General features: G+C 41.9%; 1 protein-coding gene and 1 long non-coding RNA gene across 7 annotated transcripts in view; one reads left to right on the top strand and one right to left on the bottom strand.

The window, feature by feature from the left end:
* The first annotated feature begins 70 nt into the window (after nucleotides 1–70).
* On the top strand, nucleotides 71–23,609 carry CASP3 (caspase 3). 6 transcript variants are annotated; one of them, XM_019422308.2, is made up of 8 exons: nucleotides 111–189; nucleotides 2,735–2,921; nucleotides 13,164–13,228; nucleotides 15,779–15,906; nucleotides 18,921–19,049; nucleotides 19,370–19,545; nucleotides 20,306–20,426; nucleotides 21,819–23,609. In XM_019422308.2, exons 3-8 carry the CDS (start codon nucleotides 13,176–13,178, stop codon nucleotides 22,046–22,048), a joined length of 837 nt encoding a protein of 278 aa, XP_019277853.1. In that variant the 5' UTR covers nucleotides 111–189; nucleotides 2,735–2,921; nucleotides 13,164–13,175; the 3' UTR covers nucleotides 22,049–23,609. The 6 variants fall into 6 exon arrangements, with proteins under 6 accessions (XP_019277854.1, XP_019277852.1, XP_019277853.1 ...); XM_019422310.2 differs by having other exon boundaries at nucleotides 113–189; nucleotides 15,782–15,906; XM_019422305.2 differs by lacking the exon at nucleotides 2,735–2,921 and adding an exon at nucleotides 12,227–12,302 and having other exon boundaries at nucleotides 145–189.
* LOC109251020 (uncharacterized) overlaps nucleotides 19,000–27,954 on the bottom strand; it is a 54,081-nt gene continuing 45,126 nt past the window's right edge. Inside the window, exon 3 of the long non-coding RNA XR_008421539.1 lies at nucleotides 19,000–19,104. This is a non-coding gene — a long non-coding RNA (uncharacterized LOC109251020). The remainder of the gene's footprint in view (nucleotides 19,105–27,954) is intronic.

Below are 27,954 nucleotides of genomic sequence, written 5' to 3'. Positions count from 1 at the left end.
TGCCGGGGTTGGAGGGACGTGTCAGCGCTGAGACAGGCTGAGCCGAGGGGGCGGGCCAGGGGCGGGGCCAGCGGGGGCGGAGCCTGCTCTGGAACTCACCCTTAATGGGCAGCTGGCGGAGGGCTAGAGAAACGGAGCCTGTGCGGAGAGGAGCAAGTCGGTGGCCGTTGTGTGGAGACTGTGTGTGCGGTGAGTGCTGCCATCGCCCCTTCCTGCCGCGGCCCCGTCAGCCCTAGGCCCGCTCCCTCCATCCTCCAAAGCCCGGCGCCCGCCGGGCCTGCAGCTGCTCCGGGGGGAGTGGAAGAGATGGGCAGGGTCTGTGCGGCGGATCCTTTGTTATGGCACCACATGGGTGTGAGAACGTGCACCGAAGCCCGCTTGGGGACAGAGCCGAGCAGGGGTGGGGGAGACCGGGCCGAGGAGCGGAGATCTGGCTGGAGGGGCCGAGCCCGGAGGACGGGAGAATGGCCGGGCCGGAGCATCGAAGCCGGATTGGCGGAGACTAGACCCCGGGCCTGGGGACGAGTGGGGGGAGGGGGCGCCGAACCCGGCAGTAGGAGGAGGAGCCGAGAGCCGAAGGCAGCGGGATGCCTGGGAAGGTAGGGCGGCCTTGGGCTAAGATTTGGATCGGGAAGAGAGGAGCGGAAGCTCGGCGCCCAGAAACCGTGCCCCTGGGGGGCCGAAGGCGGGCCTGGTGGTGCCGAGAGGCGCGGCCCTCGGGGCCGATCCTCCCGTTACTGGACGACCGTATGGTCTTTGCTGCCTGTTCCGTCTCGGGCGTAGATTTTCTCCGGTAGACTGTGTGACTCAGTTTTCCAGAGACGTAACTTCAAGCAGTGAATTCCAATTCCTTTTCAGACCTGAGGGCTTCCATAAGTCCTTGCAGCTCTTCCCTGTGGTTAAATATCCATTGCCAAAGTCCCCTGGGAGCTGCTTTGAAACCCCCTCAGGCCATGCTGAAAATTGCGCCCTTCTCACACTTGTCACTCTTGATTTGAGTGGTCTGTTCTCAAGCCATGCAGAAGCTTCCTCTCTCCCTGTACTCAGTAAAGGGCATCCAAGCCAAGAAACCAGGAACCAGCCTTCTCAGCTACCGCGCCCTGTTCTTTCCTCAGTTGGCCATCAAGCCTCTGGACCTCCTGAATATCCGCCACATCTGTCCACTTCTCTGCATTCCTGAGAGCCACCCCAGGCTCTCACGTGGCTACAACAGCCTCATTGGTCTCTGTACTTCCAGACCCCTTCCCCCTTTCTAGTCCATTCTTCACAGCACAGGCTGAGTGATCTTTACAAAATAGAATTCCAGAAGGCTTATCCTTTGCCCATAGGACAAACCCAGTGCCTTAACGAGGCTAACAAAGCCAAGCACGGGTTGGGTCCTTGGTCTCCTCCCCTGCCTTATCTTTCATTATAGCACCATTTCACTTTCTGCACAGCCAGGCTGATCTTAATACCTATTCTCTGCCTGGAACACTCTGCATTCGCTCTCTCCCTTCTTTACATCGCATTTCCTTGTGGAACTTCTACTTAGGTTTCTGTACTCATTAAGCACTTCAAGGTTTAAGTCTTATCATGTGTTCCTTTTGCATCCTGCATTTCCTAAGAAGGAAATGGCATATCCTTTGCAATTGTAGTTTACTATCTCCCCTACTAGTTAGTAAGCAAATTCCATGAAGTACTGTGTTTATCTTGTTGTTCCTTATTATCTTTCCCCATGTCTAGGGCCTGGCACATGTTAATGCCCAGACTACAGTATTATGTTGTTGTTTTTTTTTTTAAATAATTAAGCCCTGTTTAGAAAAAGTAAACCTATTTTAGGATTACTTGGCAAATTATAATTAAAAGATGTGGATTAGAAAGGAACTGCAGAACTGAAATATGGAGACGCTGTAACAATGTGAATATGTAAGATAGTAACAGGTGCTGAGCAAAGTGATTAGACCAGCCTGTATCAAAATGTGCTCAGCCACTTTGAATGTGTTAGAGTTACGTGATCTCCAAGCTTAAATTATCCCTCTCACACCTGATGTTTGAGCTTTGGTTTTGCTTTGCTTTTTTGCAAAAGAAGGCTTTGAAAGTTAGAATGTGTTTTAACAAAGGAACAATTTATTAAAGTGTGGTGATAAAACCTGCTCACAATACAAAGGAAATGAAACATGGTACCTATTTAAATCATCAGATTTGCTTTTGCTCTCCTTAAAAAAAAAAAAAAAAAAAAAAAGGCCTTTCTTCCTGCCATTTTAAGAGACTAACGTGTTGTCTGATTTAGACATTTATAATATTTCTTTACTGTTTGCTTTCAAACCTAATTTAACACAACCTACAGCTTCATCCTCCTTCAATGCTAAAAAGCAGTCTTTCCTTTCACGTATGCTTATGCTTTCAGAACAGTTTTGGTGCCTAGTATTAGATCTTTAAACTCTGCCTCAAAGGTAGGAAGCACTGGTGTTTGGGCCCCCAAAAAGATGTGGGAATTCTTCAACTGTTAGATAACGTTCTGTACACATTTAGTAAATATAAATGTAATGGAGGGGAGTAGGCACTCTGTTGTCAGAAGACCCGAGGCCAAGTCCCAAGGGCATCCCTTACTAGCTCTTTCGTAGATTAGGCATAAATTATATACACACCTCACAGGGTGGTTGTAAGGATGAAATGGACGTCTGTTGACGGTGCTTTCTAACTATGTAATGTTATTTCTCTGCCTATTTTGGTTTTGCCTGCAAATTGCTTACAGAGATTCTGAGTTCGAGTAAGATAAAGTTAGGTGATCCCTACTGAGCACTGTCTGGCATCTGGCTTGTGGAGGCACCTCTGAATTCCCCAGGGGGTACAGGCGGGTCCCACACAGGGATGGGACCCACGGCTCTGCCCTCACTGCATCCACTCAGGTTGACCGCAGTACTCTGCACGCAGTTGTTCAGGTAATTATTATAGCACAAATGACAATTGAGTAAATACTGCTCACTCTGACTTTTCCCAGTTTCAAACCTTCTCTCCCTGGGAGGATTTTTTTAAGTCAGGTGATTGTAAACACGAATCTGCATGTAGGGAGGAGTGGTTCTGAGTGGGCAGGAGAAAGTCTTGTAGGTTAGCTGTAATTTTTATGAAAGGCATTCAGGATCCTTCATTCTACATTTATTTTATACACAATTTGGCTTTGAATGGGGGGGAGCAATTCCAGCCTGTCTTCCTGGGCCTGTGGCCCTTCCAGAAGAAAAGAAAGAATGATTTCATTTGATTCTATGGCACCACTGAACTTAGTCTAGTTTATTCTGTATTTAATTCTACTTGCTGCTCAGTGGGTTTTCACCTCAATTACAAAATAAATGTTAAAAGAATGACTACTCGGTCCAATGACAACATCCAATTCAGTGAGTCTTACAATTCCCCAAAGAAACTCAGAGACTAGATGGGAAACAGTTTCCATAAAACCCCAGTACATTAGAGCTGAAGTCTTTTCTTATTCAAACTATTTGAAAAGTACGTTTTTCTGTTTCACTTACTAAATTTGGATACATGACTGCTTTTCAGACTTTGTCCTCTGTAATCGGTTATAAATACAACCCTGATGTTTTTCAAGTTCTTTGGCAAAAGCATAAATCCCAGAAATCCTAATGGGAAGGCTTCACCTTTACTTTAGAGGCATACAGAAAATATGTCTTAATAACATACTGAATGCTTAACATGAAAGCAGTTATGTGACTTTTAGAAGTAAATTACCCAGTGGCCTCAGAAACACCATAACTGTCATCCTTATTTTCTTCATTAATTAGAGTAAGTGCACTTTATACTATTTCTGTGTCTCTGCTATCAGTCTCTGTCATGTTATTTATGCTCTTTGCTGCTTCTTAATTAGAGCTTCTAGGTTATGGATTTTAGTTTCCTGTCTTGAAATTATGAATAGTGTCCTATAGGGTAGTAAGTCACGTAGAAGAGTGGGAGTCCTGGCTCTGCCACTTAAGTTACTTAACTGCTCTGAGCCTCAGTCAGCTGAACTGTAAAATGGGGATCTTAACGTCTCAGACCATCACTGGAAGAACTAATCAGAAATACAGTGTGTTGTTTTGTTTTTTTTTTTTAGATAGATTCATGGAGTTGATTCATAAGTGAGTATTCATTCTGATGCCTCATTTTGAGATATCAAACCCTTTGAGACCAGGCTTTATCCCTTACCTCAGTTTCTTGTAGGGTAGCCCCCAGGAACAACCTACTGATGGGGGACAGGTTAGCTGAGTAGGAATCTAGCAAACTGTTTATACTATTTTAAAATCTTATTCGGAAATCTCTGCTGTAGACACACTTTCAAACTATTCATTTTTAATAACAGAGTTTTGTGGGCTTTTACATAACACTTCATAACTTCATATAGAAATTGCAATTTTAGAAATTAATTTCCATTCTGCACCTTAACTGTAGATGACTTTCTCTGCTTTACTGTATTATTGCAATACATGATGGTCCCTTTAGTTGGCTAACCACAATATAAATAGGAAAACATTACAACTCTTCACTTGTTTAGGAAAACACAGTGTGAAATGTTTAAATATCTGTTTCAGAGTGACAGCAAATTTATACTGAAAACCTGTTTTTAAACTTGAAGATCTGTTTGTATCTTCAGTGGCAAATGCTAAAAGAGTCTAGGAACTTGAGAAGTGACCCTAAGACCCACATTCAAGTTGCCATCTAATGCCAATTGGTCCACTTAAATTTTCTCTAGGACCTAATATATATTCAGAAATCTACTTTGTGAGCAGCAGCATCCTGAATTGGTGGGAAAAAATAACATACATCAGTACAGCAGAAACAATTAGTATTAAGTTCATTGCTGCACTAAGATATATTTCTTAAATCGTTCTTATCTTCCCACTTACGTTTTGTCAAATGAAAATGTTCTAAGAATATAGACTTCTGTTATCATTTAGAGCATTAGATGTTTCCCTTGAGGGATCATTTTTTTTCCTTCAAGATGAGATCACCATCCTCAGAATAATTTATATTCAGCCAAGCATTAGCTAATGGAGGTGAGGTAATGCTAAATGTGACACATTAGTAAGTTCTGCGAGAACCACAGCGCTGATCCCAAGAGTGTGGATTTGCTACTTTCACATGGAAAAAGCAGATGGTGACAAGGAGAGAACAAATGTGCACGAATCTGAGGCAGTGAGGATTTTATTTACCATATATAAATTTACGATACTAGATGAAGGTCAACTGACACTGTCACAATGTATAGTATTCAGATTCTGGTAACAAGAGCCATGAAGCATGTTACAGTATTTTTTCCTGAGAAATCCTTATCAAACACTATAATCCTACTCTAAAGAATTCATATTTTTCCTTTCAGCCACCAACTGCCTTTACTGCAACAAGATCGTACATCTCGTGCCTAATATCAGATATTAATAAATTACGATTATTTGTATTAAGCTTGATCTATATGAAACTGTAACTTTTAAGAATGATTTGGTCGGAGAAAGTTCAGTAGAGGCACCCGGGTGGCTCGGTTGAGCATCTGACTCGATTTTGGCTCAGGTCACGATCCCAGGGTCGTGATCAAGTTTCACATCAGGCTCCGCACTGGGTGTAGAGCCTGCTTGGGATTCTCTCTCACCCTCTGCCCCTCTCCCGCACCTGCGTACTCTCGCTCTCCAAAAACATTAAGTTAAATTAAAAAGAAAGTTCAGTGAAAAGGAAGTAACTATGTAAAAGTCTCCTATTATTTAAATGAAATCTTAACACTGATATGAGCCAAGAAGCCAAATATTTTAAAACTCTGGAAAGCTGGTCACTATTTAAATTAAAACTTTCTATAAGGATAGAATAGTTTCATTCCACAGCTTATTGTTGGCAAAAGATAAAAAGGTTGTTAGAAATTAGTATTTCAGTCTGAGAATCACTGCACTGTTGGCCAAAGTGTTTGACAGGATCTCTTAAGGGCTTCAGTCCCATGTAGGAACCTACCAGCATTTAGGGGTTCCTGAGCACATACTGTACATTTGGAAAACCCATTCACAGGGCCAATTTGAGACAAACCCTGGGGGCCAGAAAGGACACTGGCAGGAGCTCAGGGTTCAGCTTAAGAAATTTCTTTTTTCTTTTTTTTAATGTTTTTATTTATTTTTGAGACAGAGAGAGACAGAGCATGAGCAGGGGAAGGGCAGAAAGAGAGGGAGACACAGAATCGGAAACAGGCTCCAGGCTCTGAGCCATCAGCCCAGAGCCTGACGCGGGGCTCGAACTCACGGACCGCGAGATCGTGACCTGGCTGAAGTCACGGAGTGGGAGATCGTGACCTGAGACGAAGTCGGACGCTCAACTGACTGAGCCACCCAGGCGCCCCAAGAAATTTCTATTTTTATTAAGTCGTCTTTCCCACTGTGTTTTCAGTCCAGATTTACTACAGGCTGGCCATAAAGTCTTAAAACATATATAATACTATTTTCGTATGGATTGTAATACAACAATAAATCATTATATATTTGCCTGTGTTTTCAGAATTGTTAGCCACTCTGTAACTATTCTCTCAATTCATCAAATTAACCACGACTTTGTTTTTTAGCAAAAAATTATGGATGGATAGTTTTTTTGAGTTCTAGTCTGCCCACTTAGAATTGGCCTGCATGGGGCAATTTCGTCTCTAGATTTATGGTTCAAGGGCATTTGAGGTTTCCTGTACCTGATACATGTTTTTTTCAATGTGTGAAACAGAAAGAGAAAGAAAAAGAGGGAGACTAGAACATGGCACAGAGCAGTTAAGGAAGGATTGCTACTTTCATAGTAGAAATGATCTTTGTTACTATTTTCTAACTTTAAAAATAATACATGGCACAAAAACAGACACTCAGATCAATGGAACAGAATAGAGAACCCAGAAATGGACCCACAAACGTATGGCCAACTAATCTTTGACAAAGCAGGAAAGAATAGCCAATGGAATAAAGATAGTGTCTTCAAGTGGTGCTGGGAAAACTGGACAGCAACATGCAGAGAAATGAACCTGGACCACTTTCTTACACCATACACAAAAATAACTCAGGCAACAACAGATGTTGGCGAAGATACAGAGAAAGAGGATCTCTTTTGCGCCGATGGTGGGAACGCAAGCTGGTGCAGCCACTCTGGAAAACAGTACGGAGGGTCCTCAAAAAATTAAAAATAGAACTACCCTCTGACCCAGTAATTGCACTACTAGGTATTTATCCAAGGGATACAGGTGTGCTGTTTCGAAGGGGCACGTGCACCCTAATGTTTATAGCAGCACTATCGACAATAGCCAAAGTATGGAAAGAGCCCAAATGTCCATCGATGGATGAATGGATAAAGAAGATGTGGTATATATATACAATGGAGTATGACTCGGCAGTCAAAAAGAATGAAATCTTGCCATTTGCAACTACGTGGATGGAACTGGAGGGTATTACACTAAACGAAATTAGTCAGTCAGAGAAAGACAAAAATCATATGACTTCACTCATATGAGGGCTTTAAGGGAGAAAACAGATGAACATAAGGGAAGGGAAACAAAAATAATATAAAAACAGGGAGGGGGACAAAACATAAGAGACTCATAAATATGGAGAACAAACAGAGGGTTGCTAGAGGGGTTGTGGGAGGGGGGGATGGGCTAAATGGGTAAGGGGCATTAAGGAATCTACCCCTGAAATCACTGTTGCACTGTATTATAACTAACTTGGAAGTAAATTTAAAACATAAAGTAAACATACACCATTTAAAAAAAAAAAAAGGGCACTTGCTGTGATGAGCACTGGGTGTTGTATGTAAGTGATGAATCACTGGGGCGCCTGGGTGGCTTGATCAGTTAAGTGTCCGACTTCGGCTCAGGTCACGATCTCACGGTCCGTGAGTTCGAGCCCCGCGTCGGGCTCTGTGCTGACAGCCCAGAGCCTGGAGCCTGTTTCCGATTCTGTGTCTCCCTCTCTCTCTGCCCCCCACCCTGTTCATGCTCTGTCTCTCTCTGTCTCAAAAATAAATAAACGTTAAAAAAAAAAAAAATTTAAAAAAAAAGTGATGAATCACTGAATTCTACTCCTGAAACCAATATTGCACTGTATGTTAAGTAACTAAAATTTAAGTTAAAGATTTACAAGATAAATTAATATAAATAAATATAATAAAAATTTTAAAGTTAAATAAATAAATAAATAAATAAATAAATAAATAAATAAATAAATAAGAACAGTACAGGGGCCCCTGAGTGGCTCAGTCGGTTAAGCATCCAACTTTGGCTCAGGTCATGATCTCATGGTTCATGGGTTCAAGCCCTACATCGGGCTCTGTGCTGACAGCTCAGAGCCTGAAGCCTGCTTTGGATTCTCTCTCTCTCTCTCTCTCTCTCTCTCTCTCTCTCTCTCTCTCTGCCCCTCCCCCACTTATGCTCTGTCTCTTTCAAAAATAAATAATTAAAAAAAAAATTTTAAACAATACAGATATCATAGAAAAAATAGAAAATAAAATTTTAAGGAATGAATAAGTTGCCAATAATCCCATCCCCCAGAGATAGCCACAGTTAACAGGTTAATATGTAAAGATCCTAGGTAATTACTTTGGGTCTTTTTTCTTGTGTTTGCTTTGATGGAGATTATTTTATACAGCTTTAAAAGCATTTTTTTTAATGTTTTATTTATTTTTGAGAGAGAAAGCATGAGTGGCGGAGGGGCAGAGAGAGAGAGAGAGAGAGAGAGAGAGAGAGAGAGAGGGACAGAGGATCTTAAGTGGGCCCTGTGCTGACAGCAGCAAGCCCGACGCAAGTCTCGAACTCAACTGTGAGATCACAACCTGAGCCACAGTTGGACACTCAACCAACTGAGCCACCCGGGCACCCCTGTAACCTATATCTACTTAGCCTTACATTATAAGCATTTGCTATATAATTGATAAGTACTTTTTTGTACTGTTTATATATTTCGATTAAGAGAGGGCTGGGGAGAGACAGGTAGAGAGAATGGGAGAGAAAATCCCAAGCAGGCTCCACACTCAGTGCAGAGCCTGATGCAGGGCTTGATCCCATGACTGCGAGTAATGACCTGAGCCACCCACGTGCCCCTTGTTAAGTTGTTTAAAAAACTTTTATACCAGGGCTGAGTGTAGCCTGCTTAAGAGTCTTTCTCTCCCTTGCCCCTCTCCCGTGTGCCCTTTCTCTCCAAAATTAAAAAAAAACAAAAAAACAAAAAAAAAAAAAACATTGTTTTAAGTTTTATAGCTCTATTAGCCAGTGTATGGATATACCACAACTTAACTATTCTCAGTTCTCGATATTCTCAATATTTTGTTGAAAAGTGCGTATCCTTCCCTCTTTACCCCCACCAACCCCTGGGGTTATTTTTTTGGGCTGCATTCTTAGAAGTATGATTTTACCAGGTCAAACTTGAAAGCATTTACTGAGGGCTGGGAGGACATATCAAGATGTTCTCAAGAGATGATCCCAGTTGACGTCCCTTCCAGTAGTGCATGAGAATGCCTGTCTCACACACCTCTCCTCATATTGTGCGTGATCGGTTTTAGGTATGACTTGGTTCAAATACGTGGGTAAGTCCGCACAAAAATACAGCTAGGACATTTTGGGATTCTCGTCTCGTGGCTGATCTAAATATAGAGGAAATAGGAGCAATCCCAGGGAAGTACCTAATCCTCCCTCTGTCACACTCACCATCTCTTTACACGGTGTGCCTGATATTTGTCCTCCTTCCCATCATGGCAGATGAACCCTCTCCTGTTCTTAGTGGAGACTGACACCTCCCCACATGTGAGCTACATCCACAAACCCTTTCATCCCTTCAGGAACTTTCTCTCCTCTTGCCCTGTTAATTTCTCACTTCACACAGATCAGTCTCACCAACGTGAAAGCATGCCTTCTATAACCTATCTTTAAAACCAAACAACTTAAGAAATCTCTGCCCCCTTGTCCCCCTCCAGCTACTATCCCATTTCTCCTTTCCCCTTCACTGCAAAACTGTTTACTCACTTTTGTTATCTTTACTCATTTTCCTTCTCCCATTTTCTCCCCAACCCTCTGCGGCAACATGGATCCTTTTAAACTATGATTTTTGAAAAGTATAAAATGTGGCTGTTGGGTAAATGTAAAATAAATGTGTCAGATATTTTAAAGCATTTTTTTTAATGTTTATTTATTTTGAGAGAGAGAGAGAGAGCATACACGTGCAATTTGGAGAGATGCAGAAAGAGAAAGGAGCGAGAATCCGAAGGAGGCCCAGATGCAGGAATCGATTCCATGACTGTGAGATTATGACCTGAGCCAAAATCAAGAGTCAGATGCTTAACCGACTAAGCCACCCAGGCGCACCAGATATTTTAATTAATAATAGAACCAGTAAGATATTAAGACCAGTTCAAAGGAGAATTGGAAGAACAAACATAGACAATTAGGTATAATGAAATGAATTTGCTAATAGAAGCAAAACTGGTTAATATCCTGTAGGGCGGTAATACATCATTTGAAAGGGTCTTCTTTTCTACAGGTTCAAAACCAACTGCATCATTAAAAGACACATTCATTTTTGTTGCTATAGACAAGAATCATTTGCATGGCCATCCATTTTCCATGACTTATCGTCCTACAGAGTTGTAAAATAACCTACACAGTACAAGGTCAGTCAAAAGACACCCTATAAAGTCAAGATTCCTCTTGACAATGGCCAGCACCACACTGAAATGATATACAGTAATTTCTTTTGCCCATTTCCAAGTGTTAGACAATTTTTCCTGACATTCCTCTGATACTCCCCCTGCTGCAGTCACCTTAGTCTCCTACTGGCTCTCTAAATACCAGAGTGCCCCAGTGCATCTCCAGCACTGATCTCTCCCTGATTCCAGACTCTTAACTGCCTGCATCCACTGTTCAACTCTAGTCTAAGCCATCATCATCCCTTTCTAGAACTATTCTTTAAGGCTTTCCATTGGCCTATGTGTTTGTGCTCCAGTCTTCTGCAGTTAATTCTCCACTCAGCAGTGACAGTGATCTTTTGAAAGCATTCCTTCCCTCCTCTGCTTAAAAACACACCAATGGTTTCTCCTTGCAACCAGAATAAAACCCAAGCTGCTCTCAGCTCCTGAGGGCCCCATGTGATCTCACCTTTCCTACTCCATTTCTCTTCCCTTCCCTCCCCTCCCTTCCCCTCCCTTGACCATGCACTAAGTGAAATTAGTCTTCTTTCTGTACCATGAATACACCAAACTTTTTCAGAGACGTTGTACTCGGGGGTCCTTCTCTGGCAAGGATAGCCTCAATGTCTTGGATCTCGATGTAAATGTCACTTCGGAGATGGCTTCTCCAACCACCTTAGCTAAAGTAGCTCGCACTCCCAGTCTCTCCAGTACTTTACCCTATTTTATTTTCTTCAGAGTTCCAATTAGTGTCAGAAATCTTACTGTCAATCTGTAACTATTCTTCCTTTCTAGGATGAAACTTTCTTGAAGGTAAGAACTTTGCCTTGTCTTCTACTCTGTCCTAGTACTTACAATGGTACCTAGCACAAAGCATGTGCTCACTAAATATTTGCTTACTTACTAAAAGAGGGTTCATCACTATCCTCCCGTGATTTTGTAGAAAGCCTGTAGGAAACAAGATGGTAGAAAAGCAAAAAAGTCTTTATTAGAAATGCAAAATGAAGACTGGTGTTGAGAGAAGGTGAAATGCTACCCTCCTCTGTGGTTGAATTGAAATGGTGACACTTCCTTTCCTCCATATTCTTGTCTCCATCTTTCCCCACCATGGGTGCATATAATATTTAGGGAGAAGGCAGGAAGGAACTTAACTTTGGAGAACAAAAGAAGTCTCCTTAGTTCTTAGGAGGCCTTGAAAGGGGTGGGCTTTGGTAGGGATTTTCAGTTTGGGAAGATGAAAAAGTAAGTTCTAGAGATGGATGGTGTGATGGTTATGCAATAATGTAACTATACGTAATGTCACTGAATTGTACACTTAAAATAGTTAGGATGGTAAATTTATGTATGTTTTATCACAATTTTTTAAATTTAAAAGTGGGAAGGGAGGCTAAGGCTTTCTATATAAGCTCTGTGGTTGAGTAGGTCCTGTTGATGGGCTGGTATATTCTTTTAAGATTCCTGATTTTAGCATACGAGTTAGGTTAAAATTGTATCTTGGTTAGAATTTCTGAGATAGCCAGGGCTTCCAGAGGCTGGAGAAAGTTGAGCAATTTTGGCCTTGTTTTTTCTCTCTTCTTTATTTAAGGAGGCAGATTGCCATGGGAAGTACCTTTACTTCTGGAAGGCTAGAGAAGACATGGGAGAACTCCAGAAGACAAGTAGTAAGGACCTGGCTTCCTCGGAGGCCTCAGAGCAGAGTGGGAAGGAAGGGGCCTCAGTCACTTAGCTCTGTGACTGTGGACCAAGTCATTTAATCACTAAAAGTGGAGTTTCCTGACTTGTAGGAGTGTCGGGAAGAGAAAAGGTCACATGCCCAGCACAGTGTCTGCTGTATAATAAGTGCTTTGATTGTTAAGGACGTGCGCACTGCATAAGGTAGGCTAGAATTGTCTGATGGAAGCATGAAAGCAGAAACTTCAGTTCTTACTTCCTGGTTTCCCAGGCCATCCACCCCACTGCCCTAAATGAGAAGTCGGGATTCTCAATACCAGTTTCAGAATAAAGATTATATGGAGGTTTGGAACTTCTTGGTGCTGTATCTCTCAAGAATCTAAAGCATCATAGAATAGTATGATGTGAGGTATACCGTTGTGATGGGGCCTTTCTGGGTTTTGTTTTGATGGTGTTGAGTTAGAAAACTGAGTTCTTATCAATGAATGACCTGCTCTGTTGCAATAAGTTGCAACTGGTATCCTGGTCGGGTGGGAGTGTACAAATGTAAAAATTGATCAAGCCGCATGCTTCTTCCCTGTATACTGTATGGACTTCATAGCTCGCTTAAAAAAGAAAGAAAGAGACAAAGAAATGGGCTCCGTTACACATACTTTTAGAAGGGATCATTGTTTTCAGGTTTGACTCACAGAAACATTTAACAGAGGAGATGAAGCTGGGGAGGGGGGTAACGCTAATGTGAAAATGTCCATATAAAGCATTAATTTGGAGAAACCATCATTGGAATAATTAAGAGGAGGCAGTGATCTTATAATTACAGATTTTGATTACTTCCTATCTTTATATTCTAGTTAGAAGTACCCATGGAGAACAGTGAAAACTCAGTGGATGCAAAATCCATTAAAAATTCAGAAACGTGAGTATTTCTAATACTATCTTTTTTTTTTTTTTTTTTTTTTAACGTTTATTTATTTTTGGGACAGAGAGAGACAGAGCATGAACGGGAGAGGGGCAGAGAGAGAGGAAGACACAGAATCGGAAGCAGGCTCCAGGCTCTGAGCCATCAGCCCAGAGCCCGACGCGGGGCTCGAACCCACGAACGGCGAGATCGTGACCTGAGCCGAAGTCGGACGCTCAACCGACTGAGCCACCCAGGCGCCCCTCTAATACTATCTTTATAATCAGAGAAAGGCATGTGTACATGACACAGCGAACTTTGAGAAGCAAGGAAACAGAAAGGGCTTTCAAACCAGAGACACCCAGCCAGCTCCCTACCTCAGCTGTGTGGCTCCACATGTCTACTTAGCCTCCCTGAATCTTCTTAAAATCAAACTTTCACGAAACTATGGGGAGGATGGGGAGAAAGACGAGGTACAGTGCCTGACCCACAGTCAGAGACCCTAACCTGGAAGCGGGACGCCACAGGAAGGGTAGAACTTGCAGATCTGGATGGTTCTGTGCTTCCCTAAATCCTTCTGGAGGATGAGAGCTTCTGTGTTTGGGGGAGATTTTTGGCGTTGTGTTTATCTCTGAGGGACAAGACTAAAATGAAATGACGATTCCGAGTCTGGGGAAGAATTGCCTGGTTTTAGATGATCTTGTACCCTTTGTTTTTCTGTCTTCCTTTTTGCAATATTTTACATATTAATGTTTCCCATAACCAGATGTTGGAGAAAGAAAAAAGATAAAACTCAAAACACTATTAATTTAATTCATGTCATTATCCATTTGCAATCTCTTGGAGAACTTTGAATTCTAAAATTTCTTTCTGAGACCTGATATTACTATTTTGGACCACCCAGGGAAGTAGTAGTTTTAGTACTAAATAAGAGTATTACAGAACTATTAACAGGTTACCAATAAAGATTTAGCGGTGTCTGTTTCACTAAGGAGATTTCCTAGAAACTAAGCTTTTGAAATGCACTCTCCTTTTAGAGGGTTTGGGGATTTTTTTAAAAACCTTTTTAAATGATACATGCATTTTCCTACCTTTTCATATCATATAGAATATAATTTTTTTACCGGTTTTATTCATTTTTGAGAGACAGCATTAGCAGGGGAGGGGCAGAGAAAGAGGGAGACACAGAATCCGAAGCAGGCTCCAGACTCTGAGCTGTCAGCACAGAGCCCAACGGGGGGCTCAAACTCATGAACTGTGAGATCATGACCTGAGCCGAAGTCAGGACGCTTAACCAACTGAGCCACCCAGGTGCCCCTAGAATATAATTTAATAGCAAATTGCATGGGAGCCCAAAACAGATTTAGGTCGTTTTTGTCCTGTGCTAAGTTATCCTCGCGTCCCTTGGTTTTTTGAGTCTCTGCTCTTTATCAGGCAGCCCCCTCCCCCCACGGCTCCCCCAGCCTGGCTATCCTACTGCCTCCTAGGAGGCAGCAGGAGGTGAAGAATTACTGTTCTGGGATCCATTATCTATATGGTCTCCAACAAGTCAGTCTGCTTTCAGAGTATTGATTTTCTCACCTGTAAAATGTGGGGATCTTCACCTCTAGCTAAATATAATAGTTCCTTTCTGACCTTGACTGCTTTCATGTACTATTTTCATCTTTTTCCAACAATGTTTTTAGAATTGCATGTAATTGCACGTAATGAAATACTCTCCGGTTAAAGGCATGATGAGTACATGCACTTTAGGTATTGAGGTTTGGCTGTTCCTAGACCTGGTATTTACTGATTCTTGGGCTAGATCAGGATTTGGGCTTCCAGTCTATTTTGGTCAAGTATTATTGGAATGTAGCCACACACTTTGACTTACATATTGTCCTGGGCTATGTTCACCAGCAGAACGGAGGAGCTACAAAAAACACAGGCCTCAAATACTTGATATTTGGCCCTTTTGGAAAAAAAAAAAAGTTTATTGACCCTGGTCTCGGATTAACAGAGGTTTAGCGACTTTCAGACAAGTATTTTCCAGTTATATACAACAGTGATTTTCTGTATTAACTATTAATTCATTTAACTCATGGCATTTAAGAAACAATTTAGGAATTGTGGTAAATATTGTGCTTCAAGTCATATATGCATTTTGTTGCTTTCCTAGCATTTCAGGGTAATTTTTAAGACGTTGCTCTTACCTTGAAAGGTATATCTCACAACATTATAAGAAATTTAAAATGTTTAAAGCATAAAATGTATGTGATGGAATTCTATACAATTTAGAGGAAAGCCAAATGTGGAGATTAAAAGCCTGGACTCTGAAGTCCAACAGGTGCTCTTGGCCTAGGTCCTGACACGTTATCTGCATAACCATCTGCACATTACTTAGCCTCACAACAGTCACTTCCTCATCCGTAAAATGGTTTCTTGTGAAATTTAAATCGGGAAAGGCCTGCAGCACACAGCCTAACATCCACCCAACAAATGTGAACTGTCCGCATGTGTTCTAAAAGTTGTATTGATGTGAACAGCAGCATTGGCCTTTCTGTCTTTGTAAACTGTTTGATTTCCAAGCAGAAAGATCTTCCATGGAAGCAAATCAATGGACTCTGGAATATACATGGACAACAGTTACAAAATGGATTACCCTGAAATGGGTTTATGTATAATAATTAATAATAAGAACTTTCATGAAAGTACCGGTATGTATCACAACCTAATTTTTAGTCCTTTTCAAACATCGTCCTGTTTACATTTGGTATCATTTTAAAAATAGAACTGATGTTATTAGTTAGTAAACGATAACACAGAATAACCACAAAGTAAGGATGGAGCAGGACGCTTCATGTCCTGCAACACATTATGAAGTCTCCATTCTTCTATCCACCATCGTAATCTCTCCCTCTTCCTATAGCAGGCCTCCTATCTGTGTGTTGGCTTTTCTGCCCTCTTTTCTTTATCCCCCTGTTCCCTCTTTAACGCTAATGGAAGGATTCGACAAATAATAGGTAGTAGTACTTTTTCATTCCAGGAATTGTACAGGGCACCTGGTAGGTATTCTCTTGTTTAATTTGCATAACGACCCTGAAAAGTAACCACGGTTAGGTGCTGAAAGGTTAAAATTCTTCCACAGAGTCACACAGATAATTTAATAGCAGAGCTGGGACTTGGCCTTGGTGTGCCCGACCACGCCCCCAGCCTGAGCTCTCAGTCCACCTCCTGGACTCCTTCACCTGTTTGTATCTTCACTTGCTCTACTGACTTTTTCCTTTCCCCCTACAAAAATGACAGAGCCCCATTTGAAAGAGACCTTTCTTTTAGCCTGCTTCCTCTTAAGCTTTGATCTCATTTTTGTCTCCTCTAAATTTTGAAAACATGTACTTCAAGCTTGCTGTTTTCACTTCTTTCCATCCCTCTTGAATCTGTTTCCTCCACTACCTCTCCACTGAAACTGTTCTCTTAGGTTCACCATGGCCTGACCACCAAATCTCCTTCCCAGCCTCTATGCTGAGTACCACTTGAATCTACTAATACATTGCAGACTTTATTTTTAGAGAATATAAAAAATAAAATCCCCTACAATCCTAAAAAGCTAATTAATATCTTGATGTATTACTTGATACTTTCTCCTGACCGTTTCTCTTAAAGCTTAATTGTATTCATAATATGCAGGCAATATTGTATCCTTATTCCTCTTAACGTAATATAAACATTTTTCGTGTTCCTATATTATCTTCAGATTTTTTCTTTTAATGATCATATAGTATTCCATTTGCTTCATTTGTATAATTTACGATCTGAATGGGCTGTTTTTCCACTTCTTATTTTTTAAATTGATGCTGTGATCATTCTTTGAATTGGCATATCGATCACATTAGAATTGATTTTTAACTAAAGAAATTAGAAGCAGCAGATCTAATTTAGGAAGCTGTCTACCAGAGTGGTGGTGAAAATGGCCAAGAGAAGCCAGGTGGCACTGGAAAGATAAGTGGGCCTTGGTGTTAGATTAGTTATGAAGAATGAGGACACGGTGAATGGGGATGGGTGTCTAAATCTGAATGGCAGCATTTTGTATTGCTTTCGGCTGTAAGTTGAGATGCCGCCTTGAACCATGGGACATTCTGTCTCACATTGCCAGTTATGATGCCCACTTCCTGTAGGATTTTACACTGTTGAATGTGTTCTTTAACAACCATAAGAACAAACAACAAACCGGTAGTCTGGCTTTAGAGCAGACTTTAGAGCATTAGAGTGAGCTCTTTTTCTGCTTTGAAATTTGAAGGTCAGGGCCTTGCAGTGATCTCTTGACAGTATCATACTTTCAGTTCTACTATTAAATAGCTCACAGGGGTGCCTGGGTGGCTCAGTCAGTTGAGTGTCTGACTCTTGGTTTAAGCTCAGGTCATGCTCTCATGGTTTGTGGGTTTGAGACCTGCGTCGGACTCTGTGTTGACAGCTCAGAGCCTGAAGCCTGCTTCGGATTCTGTGTCTCCCTCTCTCTCTCTCTGCCCCACCCCCTCCCCTGCTCACGCTCTGTCACGCTCTCTCTCTCTCTCTCTCTCTCTCAAAAATAAACATTTAAAAAAATTTTTAAGTGGCTCACAACCTAGGACCAGAATTCACTCACCTTGTCACATAGCTGCATGGTACCCTCAGCCTCTCCAAAGTCACAACTTGGCTAGGCTTATTTTTTTAATTTTATAAAAAATTACATACGGCCATAATAGAAATTTCAGAAACTACAGATTAACAAAAGAAAAACCACTAAAATCACTCACAGTCACACTACACAGAGATACTCTATCAACAATGTTTTGGAGCTATAGACATCAAGTCTTTTTTTTTCTATTCATACACGTTAATAACGTATTCACTTCTAAGGTGTGTCCTCCCCAACATTTTAGCATTTTTAAATCTGGGTGCACTGTGCAATCAATCTGTACATTTAGGTGGAGGGTACCGTAAAGGAGTGATGAAAGCCCAGGACCCCCAGGTACAGGCCTAACGCCAGCTTTGTTACTTTCAACAAGTGCCTGAACCTCTCTGTGCTCCTGTCCCACATCTGTACAAAAGAAGCTGGTCATAATCATGGTCTCGTGGTGCTTGGAAAGGGTTGGAGGAAATTACTCCTGGCAGGATACCTGGTGAAAAATATTAATGTGGTAGTGGGTTTGTGGGGTTTTTCCTGAAAAAATATTATTAAAGTAGTAACGTATCTTAAAATTGCTGGGAACTTAAAAAAATCCAGTTCCTCTGAGTGTATGAGATGTGTATATGGTTATATACATATATATGTGTGCGTATATATATATATCATATTTTTCCTAAAGTAGTATCCTATATTGTTTTATAGGGTTTTTTTATACAATGACCACTTCCCATGGTAAAATTTTGTCTACAGAAATGGCAACACAGTATTCCATTATATAAATGAATCATAATTTATTTAACCAAAGTTCTCCCATTAAGCATTTCAGTTGTGTTTTTTACTAAACAGCTGTGAAAGATCTCCTTAGGACCATAACACTGATACAGCTTGTATTATGAAGTGTCTTATATGCCAAGAAACTAAAGAGACTTAGTGTTACCAACGATCAGAGTAACTGAATTTTCTTAACAGCTGAAAAGAAGAATTTATTGCGCTGAATAATTCATTCAGAGCCATTACTCTTTTTTTCTTTTTAATGCAATTTAAGTAATCCTTTCTGTTTTCCAGGAATGCCGTCTCGGTCTGGTACAGATGTGGATGCGGCGAACCTCCGAGAAACATTCACAAACTTGAAATACGAAGTCAGGAATAAAAACGATCTTACACGCGAACAAATTGTGGCATTGCTGGACAGTGGTAAGAAATAACGAAGAGTGACCCGCCTTCACGGTCCAACTTTATATGACGGTAGCTGTAATTACAGCCGTAAAGCGTGAGAACGGTGGCATCGTACTGTTTATAAGCCTACATTGTATATAAATGACATAAGAGTAGTCGTGCCCCCCCCCCCGAAATGGTCTGAGCTGTGCTGTCTGGCACAGGTGGGGCTTCAGTGACTTCTCGGTTCCGTCTTCAAGTCCTTCATCTTTCTCCTGTGCGGTCTCCTAGGAGATGAGTGAGCGAAGTTGTGTTGGGTTTTCTTTGCTTATTTTCCTTACTTATAAACGTTTTTCCAGTTTCTAGAGAAGATCATAGCAAAAGGAGCAGTTTTATTTGCGTGCTTCTAAGCCACGGTGATGAAGGAATCATTTATGGAACAAACGGACCTGTTGACCTGAAAAAATTGACAGGTTTCTTCAGAGGGGATTATTGTAGAAGTCTAACCGGCAAACCCAAACTCTTCATTATTCAGGTAATCTTTCACTGAATAAGCTGGTGACGGAGGATTAATCAGGGATTAAGTTACTCGTTTGTGGATTAGCCGATGGATTCTTTTTTTCCCCCAGAAGCTACTGAACTAATGTTAACTTTTTTATTCATTTAAACTACCACTTACGAGATCTAGAATAAATGTTCATTTTAGACTTTTATCCAAAATATTCTTCATAGTTAACATCCAGTTTTACACAGCCTTTACATTTCTTAGGAATCAGTTATGTGTGTAGGGGTACCTGGGTGGCTCAGTCACTTGAGCGCCAACTTCAGCTCAGGTCATGATTTCAGTTTGTGAGTTCGAGCCGTACATCAGGCTCTAGGCTGACAGCTTACAGCCTGGAGCTTGCTTCAGATCCTGTGTCTCCCTCTCTCTGCCCTTCCCCTGCTTGCACTCTGTCTCTCTCCCTCTCTCTCTCTCTCTCTCAAAAATAAAATAAATGTTACCAAAAAAATTAAAAAAGAAATCACAGTTATGTGTATACACACAAGGTGTTTTATTTTTTATTGAGAGAGAGAGAGTGAGTGAGAGTGGGCATGAGCGGGAGAGGGGCAGAGAGAGAGAGAGAGTCCCAAGCAAGCTCCATGCTGTTAGCACCGAGCCCAACATGGGGCTCAAACTCACAAAGAGTGAGATCATGACCTGAGCCAAAATCACAATTGGACCCTTAACCGACTGAGCCAGCCAGGTGCCCCACACATAACAGTTTTTTAGTAAATGTTTATTTTCTAACCTCTAGGCCTGCCGAGGCACGGAACTGGACTGCGGCATTGAGACTGACAGTGGTACCGAGGATGACATCGCCTGCCAGAAAATACCAGTGGAAGCCGACTTCTTATATGCGTATTCCACAGCCCCTGGTAAGGGTACAAACAGTGAATGTTACCTGGAGATCTTAAACACAAAGAAACTGTTCCAAAGGCTGTCAGGATTTTGATATTCATGAACAGCTAGCGGGTCTGTATTTCAGGTAACTTTAGCTACAGAGAAGTGTCTTCAGCGAAGTCTGGCTGGAAAATCTGCTGATAGAAGGAAGCATACTTGGACAGTGCCATTCATGAACTTAATGCCAGAGAGGAGGCTATAGGGTAATGCAGAATAGCACTATCGTGATTTAGTAGTAGAACACAATATGTACCATTTTGTCACAGGTATGGTAATTGTGAGAGCTTCCTCCACTTCTTGGAATAGGAGAGAGGTATGTTTTCCAGGAATTCTTTGGCAGATGGGAGATAAAAAAGATAAACCTTAATAGTATGTGACAAGGGAAAAGAAATGTGGTTTGTGTTAAACCCATCAGCATATAAATAAGTATTGATTGACTGTGTGATTTATTTATGATGCGACTAACTCAGGGTGTCACAAAGTTTGGAAATGGAGGACAGATGCATTTTTTTTTAAATTTTTTTTTTTTTTAACGTTTATTCATTTTTGAGAGACAGAGTGTGAGTTGAGGAGGGGCAGAGAGAGGGGGAGACACAGAATCCAAAGCAGGCTCCGGGCTCTGAGCTGTCAACACAGAACCCAACGCGGGGCTCGGACTCACAGTGTGAGATCATGACCTGAGCCGAAGTCGGACGCTTAACCGACTGAGCCACCCAGGCGCCCCTGAGGACAGATGCATTTTTAAACGATGTTACATTTTTAAATACGCTCAGTATGATTTCTTTTCGACCTCAGGACATGTTTCCAGGTAAAGTGCTTCTAAATTAGAAGCAGTCGATCCAAGAGTTAATCTGAAAAAAGTACAATACATACATTTTTTACCCTTTTTTGGAGTTTTTGAATACCCTGTAATGTCTTTATCATACTTCATTCAGATGCCTCGTAGACGCATTTAGGACACTCGAATGTGTGTGCAGACACGAGCAGCTTCTGTCTTGGATGAGTCAATAATCTGACTGCAACACTGTGCTACCCCAGTGGTGCTTCTCACACGTTTGCCTCTGTACCTTCTGCACATTACCCTCTACCCTCCCTGCGGGAAGGGGGACCCAGAGAAGAGAGCTTCCCATAATTCAGCGGGGAAGGTAGTTCACAACTCTTCGTTTCCTCGCCACGAGGAGGGGTATATACACAGCACACTTTTGTCCCCTCTAGTGTCATTTCCCCGGACACCACAGGCGCCGTTTCTTTTCCTTTTTAGGGCTGGCCCTGCTTGAGGAAGTGTATGCTTGTTTTCTCCTTGACGATTATGTGAGAATTTATAACATCAGACACTCACGGCATTTCGGTTACATTTTGCCTTGTAGGTTACTACTCCTGGCGAAATTCCAAGGATGGATCCTGGTTCATCCAGTCACTTTGCTCGATGCTCAGACTGTATGCTCACAAGCTTGAGTTTGTGCACATTCTTACTCGGGTTAACCGAAAGGTAGCTCTAGAATTTGAGTCCTTTTCTCTTGACTCTGCTTTTCATGGAAAGAAACAGATTCCATGTATTGTGTCTATGCTCACAAAAGAACTATATTTTTATCACTGAAGATGGATGATTTTTTTTTTTTTCAGTTTGTATGCCAAGGGAGGAAAAGGTTTAACTGCTTTGTTTTCCTCTCTCATTTAGATCTAATCTAATACTTCAAGTGGTATTTTGGAACATGGCACTTTCATAGCAGCAGAATTATGAGGCTACCTCAAACTCAGAATCAGGTAGTTGAAATCAAACTTAATTAGGGATAAATAAAAGTGAATAGTGGCACAATCATTGTGAGGGGAAATGTTTGTAAATTAACTGCTCTCATAATTAGCAAGTTTTAGTGATGCCATGCTATGAATTTTTAAGTAAATACGGAAAACGTTAAACATTGTAGTTAGGAAGTTCAGTGGTCCTGGTATGCTGTCATTTAAGAGTATGCATTCTGGTTTTTGTCACACCATAGACCTACTGATGTGGAATAAGGTGTCCTAGAATTGTGGGGACCCATGGACACGGTCAAAGTCTTAAAGACCTACCTTGATTTTAGAATCGGTATTTGGAGATAAGGCCCCTGTACTTTTAGATCATTTGTCTGAGTGCATGGTTTTGTGATGTTGGTCCTGAGCAGGTCTTCTGCGGCAAAAAGTCACGTTTACTATTGAAAAAGAAACTGAGTATTTTGCTAGAGAGGCAGTGTGCGCAAATTCCGTTGATTCTTGTGAGGCTAGATGCGGCGTCAGTGGAGGGAGACAGAGTCAGAAGTGCGAAGTGCCAGAGAGAGTTCATCCACCAGCATCGCTGTCCTGATGTCTGCGCCCGGGCCCATCCGCTGAGCTCTCACCAGGAGAGCACCTGAAGAGCAGTTACGTAAAAACCTCAAACTGTTGATCGTGCTGATAGCAGCGCGAACTGACAAAACTCTACAGGAATATAATAAAACACACCGTGCATAGTAAACAGTGTCATGCAGTGAAGAAGCAATAAATCCATCAGCTGGGTGCTCCATAACTAGGAGATGGTTTGACCTGAGCAGAGACACGGCAGGCACAGCCCGTGTGATGTGATGGAGACGGGGCCACAGACCGGCTTCAGAAAAACCACCGCCAGTTAGTTGTTTCGTATGGACTGGTGCGTGTGGAGGATGAATCTCCAAGAAAGCAAACCAAAGCAGAAACGTCTGAATTGGAAATTTTCCAGAGAAGGTGAGCGTCACAGCCAAAAGCATAGCACGCTTTGTAGTACGGTTTTTAAGCAAGCTATTTTCTGTTGAAGTCTACACAGGAAATGGTCCGGTTATAATCATGTCCTGTTCTCTGAAATGAAAGGCCCACCGCACACAGAACCTGAGACGCCAGCCAGTCTCCCCTCCCCTGGCGCAGGGGAAGCGGCGCTCGGGCAGGCCCTGGGCCGCTGCCGCGTCACCAGGTCTCCCTGGTTTTTCCGTCTCATGTTGCACATAAGCTATCTCTTGCTCAAAGAAAGGAACTCACATTTATAAATGACAGCTCTTTGTTTTGACTATGGAACTTTTTTGTATAAATGAAGCATGCAATGGTATCTGTGTGACTGTTCTGTAAACTTTTGTTATGATTTTTTATTTCAAAACATAAATTTTAACTTAAAATTACCAACATGGTCAAGTTTTTGTTGTCGTTTCTGATGTTGTGCTACTGACTGTAGTTAAAAACATTTTTAACCAAGGAGCGCCTGGGTGGCTCAGTTGGTTGGGCGTCCGACCCTTGGTTTCAGCTCAGGTTGTGACCCCACGGTGGTGGGATCGTGTCTGGCTCTGTGCTGACAGTGCAGAGCCTGCTTGGAATTCTCTCTCTTCCCCTCCTCTCTCTCTTCCCCCCCCCCCCTCAAATAAATAAACTTAAATTAAAAAACAAAACAAAATGGCGGCACCTGGGTGGCTCAGTCAGTCAGTTAAGTGTCATGATCTTCGGCTCAGGTCATGATCTCACGGCTTGTGAATTTAAGCCCCTTGAGCCTTACGTTGGGCTGTTCACTGGCAGTGTAGAACCTGTTTGGGTTTCTCTTTCTCTCTCCCTCTCTCTCTGCCTCTCCCCTGCTAGTGCTTTCTGTCTGTCTCAAACAAACTAAAAAAATTAAAAAAAGAAAAGAAAAGAAAGAAAGGGCAGACATGCAGTTTTAAATTTCTTCCAGTATTTCTGTAATACACATATTACACTATAAGTCAGAAAACTAAATTAAATTATCCTAACTGGGAATGGGGGATTCCTATTTCCAAGAAATAGAGGATGGCATGAATAACTTTTTAAAGACTCTTTAAAGCTATAGTTCTGTAATGGGTTGAGAAAACCAGCCCATTCTAATCTCCCTACTATGTAAAGAAACTTGAGATGTTAAAAAGAAAAAAAGGACCAAGGGTGTGGACACAGTTCACGGAAAAAGAAAGACCAAATGTCCCTAACACTCACATAAAGAGCTTAACCTCCATCATAATAAGACAATCAAACATTGTCCTAAAGTTTGACACCATTCTGTGGGCGAGGCAACAAGGAAATACATTCTCCCACTGGTTGAAGTGCAAAATGGTATAATTCCCTGTGGAGGAGAATCCAGCAATATCTATCAAATTATTTACTCTTTGAAGTAGCCATCTCATTTCTTAAAATTCAAACTACCCATACATCTGTGTATGTACAAAGTTATAGGCATGATTATTCATCACAACACTGTTTTCATGGGTAAAAAATGACAGCGACCCAAGCGTCAAGAAGACAGGTGAAATACACTGTGATACATCCACGTGATGGAACATGATTTGCTGTGAAAGAATGAGGAAGATCCTCAACTGATAGGTAAAGATCTCCAACATAGGTGATTAAGTAGAAAAGGATGAAACACAGAACACTATAGATAATATGCTGCATTTTGTGTCAAAAGGGAGAAGGGAGATAAGAATATGCATTTGCCTAACGAAACACCAGCAGGATTTAAAAACAAAAAAAAAAGAAGAAGAAGAAACTAACAAAAATGTAAATGGTGGACGCGGACAGGACGGAAGTGAGATTTCACACGTGTTCACTTTTCTGTATCATTTGGACTGTTGAGGACCATGTCAATGTATTACCTATGTCAACTGAGAAAAGAAGCAGAACTTGAAATAAAACAAAAACATTTATTTTGGGTCTCAGAATGGCAACGTGGGAGCACAGATTTAGGTGGTAACCCAAATTTTGGCCCCGCAGGGAACACAAATCAGGATTTATTAAAGACAAAAAGGGGGCGCCTGGGTGGCTCAGTTGGTTAAGCATCCAACTTCAGCTCAGGTCATGATCTCACAGTTCATGAGTTCGAGCCCCGCGTCAGGCTCTGTGCTGACAACTCAGAGCCTGGAGCCTGCTTCGGATTCTGTATCTCTCTCTCTCTCTCTGCCCCTCCCCTGCTCATGCTCTGTCTGTCTCTCTCTCAAAACTAAATAAACATAAAAAAAACAAAGAAAAAAGGGAAGGCTTGCATATGTTTGCAACAAATGTTGACTGGTGTTGACAGCAGAAAACTAACCTTGGCTAACCACGGTTGTTGCTAAGGCTGTCACTCGTTGGTTCATTACGGTAACAACTTGCCCGTGTTCCCTGGAATTCCTTTCCCTGGAATATTTGCTGTTTGGCCCAGTACAAAAGTTCATGGTCCCGCCCAGTGAGATGTGTGCAGAAGGGCCACCTTGATGGCCTCCCAGCTCCATTTTAAAACCCCTTGACATAAATGACTCCTTTTTATTGCGCCATTCATACCTGCCTTCAAAAGTGAAATTAAATCAAGGGGGGTGCAAATGGCACAAAACTGTTTCAGTAATGAGAACACAAATCAGCACAGAGGGGAGCGGTGGGGAGGATACCATACATTCCCAAAAGCCATGTTACAGGATTCTGTTTAGCTTGTTAACTTTCTTTTTTTGCCTCAAACTTTGTAGGTATTAGTTGCAAAATCATAACATGCTTAATATTAGAACTTGACCCCAAAGTAATTCTCAGTTCAGTTTTTTGGTTGCTGTTGAAGGAACACACTAGAATATTAGTTTCTTGATCGATTTTCTACTTGTCATGAAAAGACTTAGCAAATATATGATTTCACTCATACGTGGAATTTAAGAAACAAATGAAGAAAGGGGGGAAAGACAAGCCAAAAAACACACTCTTAACTACAGAGAACAAACGTGGTTACCAGAGAGGAGGTGGGTGGGAGAAGCGGTGAAATAGGTGATAGGGAATTCAGAGTCCACTTATCATGATGAGCACAGAGTAATGTATAGACTTGTTGAATCACTATATTGTACACATGAAACTAATATACTATCCTGTATGTTAACTATCCTGGAAGTAAAATCAAAAAAAAAAAGCAGGGGGGCGGGCACCTGGGTGGCTCAGTTGGTTAAACAACTTTGGGCTCAGGTCATGATTTCAGGGTTTGTGAGTTCGAGCCCCACATCCGGCTGGCTGCTGTCAGCACAGGGCCAGGAGCCTGCTGCTTCTGCCCTCCCCCTCTCTGCCCCTCCACCACTTGCACACTCTTTCTCAAAACTAAATAAAACACATTAAAAAAAAAAAAGATAATGAAAAGACCTGAGGAACTGAGATATTTAGGAATATTCAGAAAAGGCAGACATCTCCCTTTCAAGAAAATGTTTTTACCAAATTTAAACTTGGTACAAAAGCTATTAAGGAGCATGTCTGAGTTAAAAGAATCCATTGTCTGATCTCCTTCTGCTTTGTTTTTATGTGACTTTTTTTTTTAACTTTTAATGTTTATTTTTGAGAGTGTGTGTATGTGTGTGCGCGCCTGTGTGTGTGTGTGTGTGTGTGTGTGTGTGTGTGGATGCGCACGGGCGGAGCAAAGAGAGAGGGAGACACAAAGAGAGAGGGAGATCCAAAGCAGGCTCCCGGCTCTGAGCTGTCAGCAGCATAGGCCCACGCGGGGCTCGAACTCACAGACCTCGAAATCATGACCTTGAGCTGAAGTCAGACTCTCAACCGACTCAGCGTCCCAGGTGCCCCTATGTGACTTAAATGTAAGCTTGGAGACCTGACAGCCTTAGAGGGGAGCATGGTTGGCCAGCATGTTGAATGCTAATTCACTGATTTTACCAAAGAATTTCCAAAAACCCATTTCTGCCTGGCAGGTTTAAGAAGCATTAATGGGGCCACTGTGGCAGGAGGACAGTCAACAAGGGGGAGAGTAGACAAGGTCAAGAGAGAGGCCTTGGAGGTGCTTTGTCTAGAGATGCCACCCAGGGAGAGTACACATGGGAAGAGGAAGCACCAACATTTGAACACCCAGAAAAGGAGACAAAGGACCACCAAAGTCAAAGGTGGGAAAACAGTAGAGGCTGAGAAAGCCACAGGAAGAAACGTTCCAGAGGAAGTGGCCAGTGTGACAAACTACCAACAATTCAGAGAAAAAAAAAATTTTTTTAACGGCACTGGATTTGTGACAGGTTATAAGTGAGCCTGACAAAGGGCACTCTGCAAATATTGAGACAGAAGCCAGCTAAGAGTGGATCAATACATTAGTGGAAAATGAGGAAACGGAACTAACAAGTATAAGAAACTTGAGAAATTGGCTTTGAAGGACGGGAGAGAGAGAAGGGAGTAGCTAGAGCAGGAAGTGAGGAAGGATAAACCTGAACAACTGTGGGAAAGAGGAGGGGAGACTTTTTTTTTTTTTTTAACAGGGGAAAATGTGAGGCGGGGTGCTGAGGAAGCTAGGGTTACAGTTTTTGTGGCCGGAAGTTCCTTTATAATAGCCTCTATATTTCCTGTGAAGTAGAAGGCAAGGACTCTGCTCCAAGTTAGGGAGGGGACAGTGGGATCAAAGGTTGAAAGAGTAAGAAGAGTTTGCAAACAATCATTGTCAAGAGCGGGAGAGGGAGTTGGGCAGAGAAGCTCAGGGAGGTCTCTGGGGGGTGCTGAGGGCCTCCTCAAGACCAGAGATTATGAATCCACAGT

This window comes from Panthera pardus, unplaced genomic scaffold (genome assembly GCF_024362965.1).
Source record: "Panthera pardus isolate Hobbes unplaced genomic scaffold, ASM2436296v1 HiC_scaffold_13, whole genome shotgun sequence".
Taxonomy (NCBI): Eukaryota; Metazoa; Chordata; class Mammalia; order Carnivora; family Felidae; genus Panthera; species Panthera pardus.
Note: the sequence above shows the minus strand (reverse complement) of the source record. Positions and strands in the feature narration are given on the sequence as shown.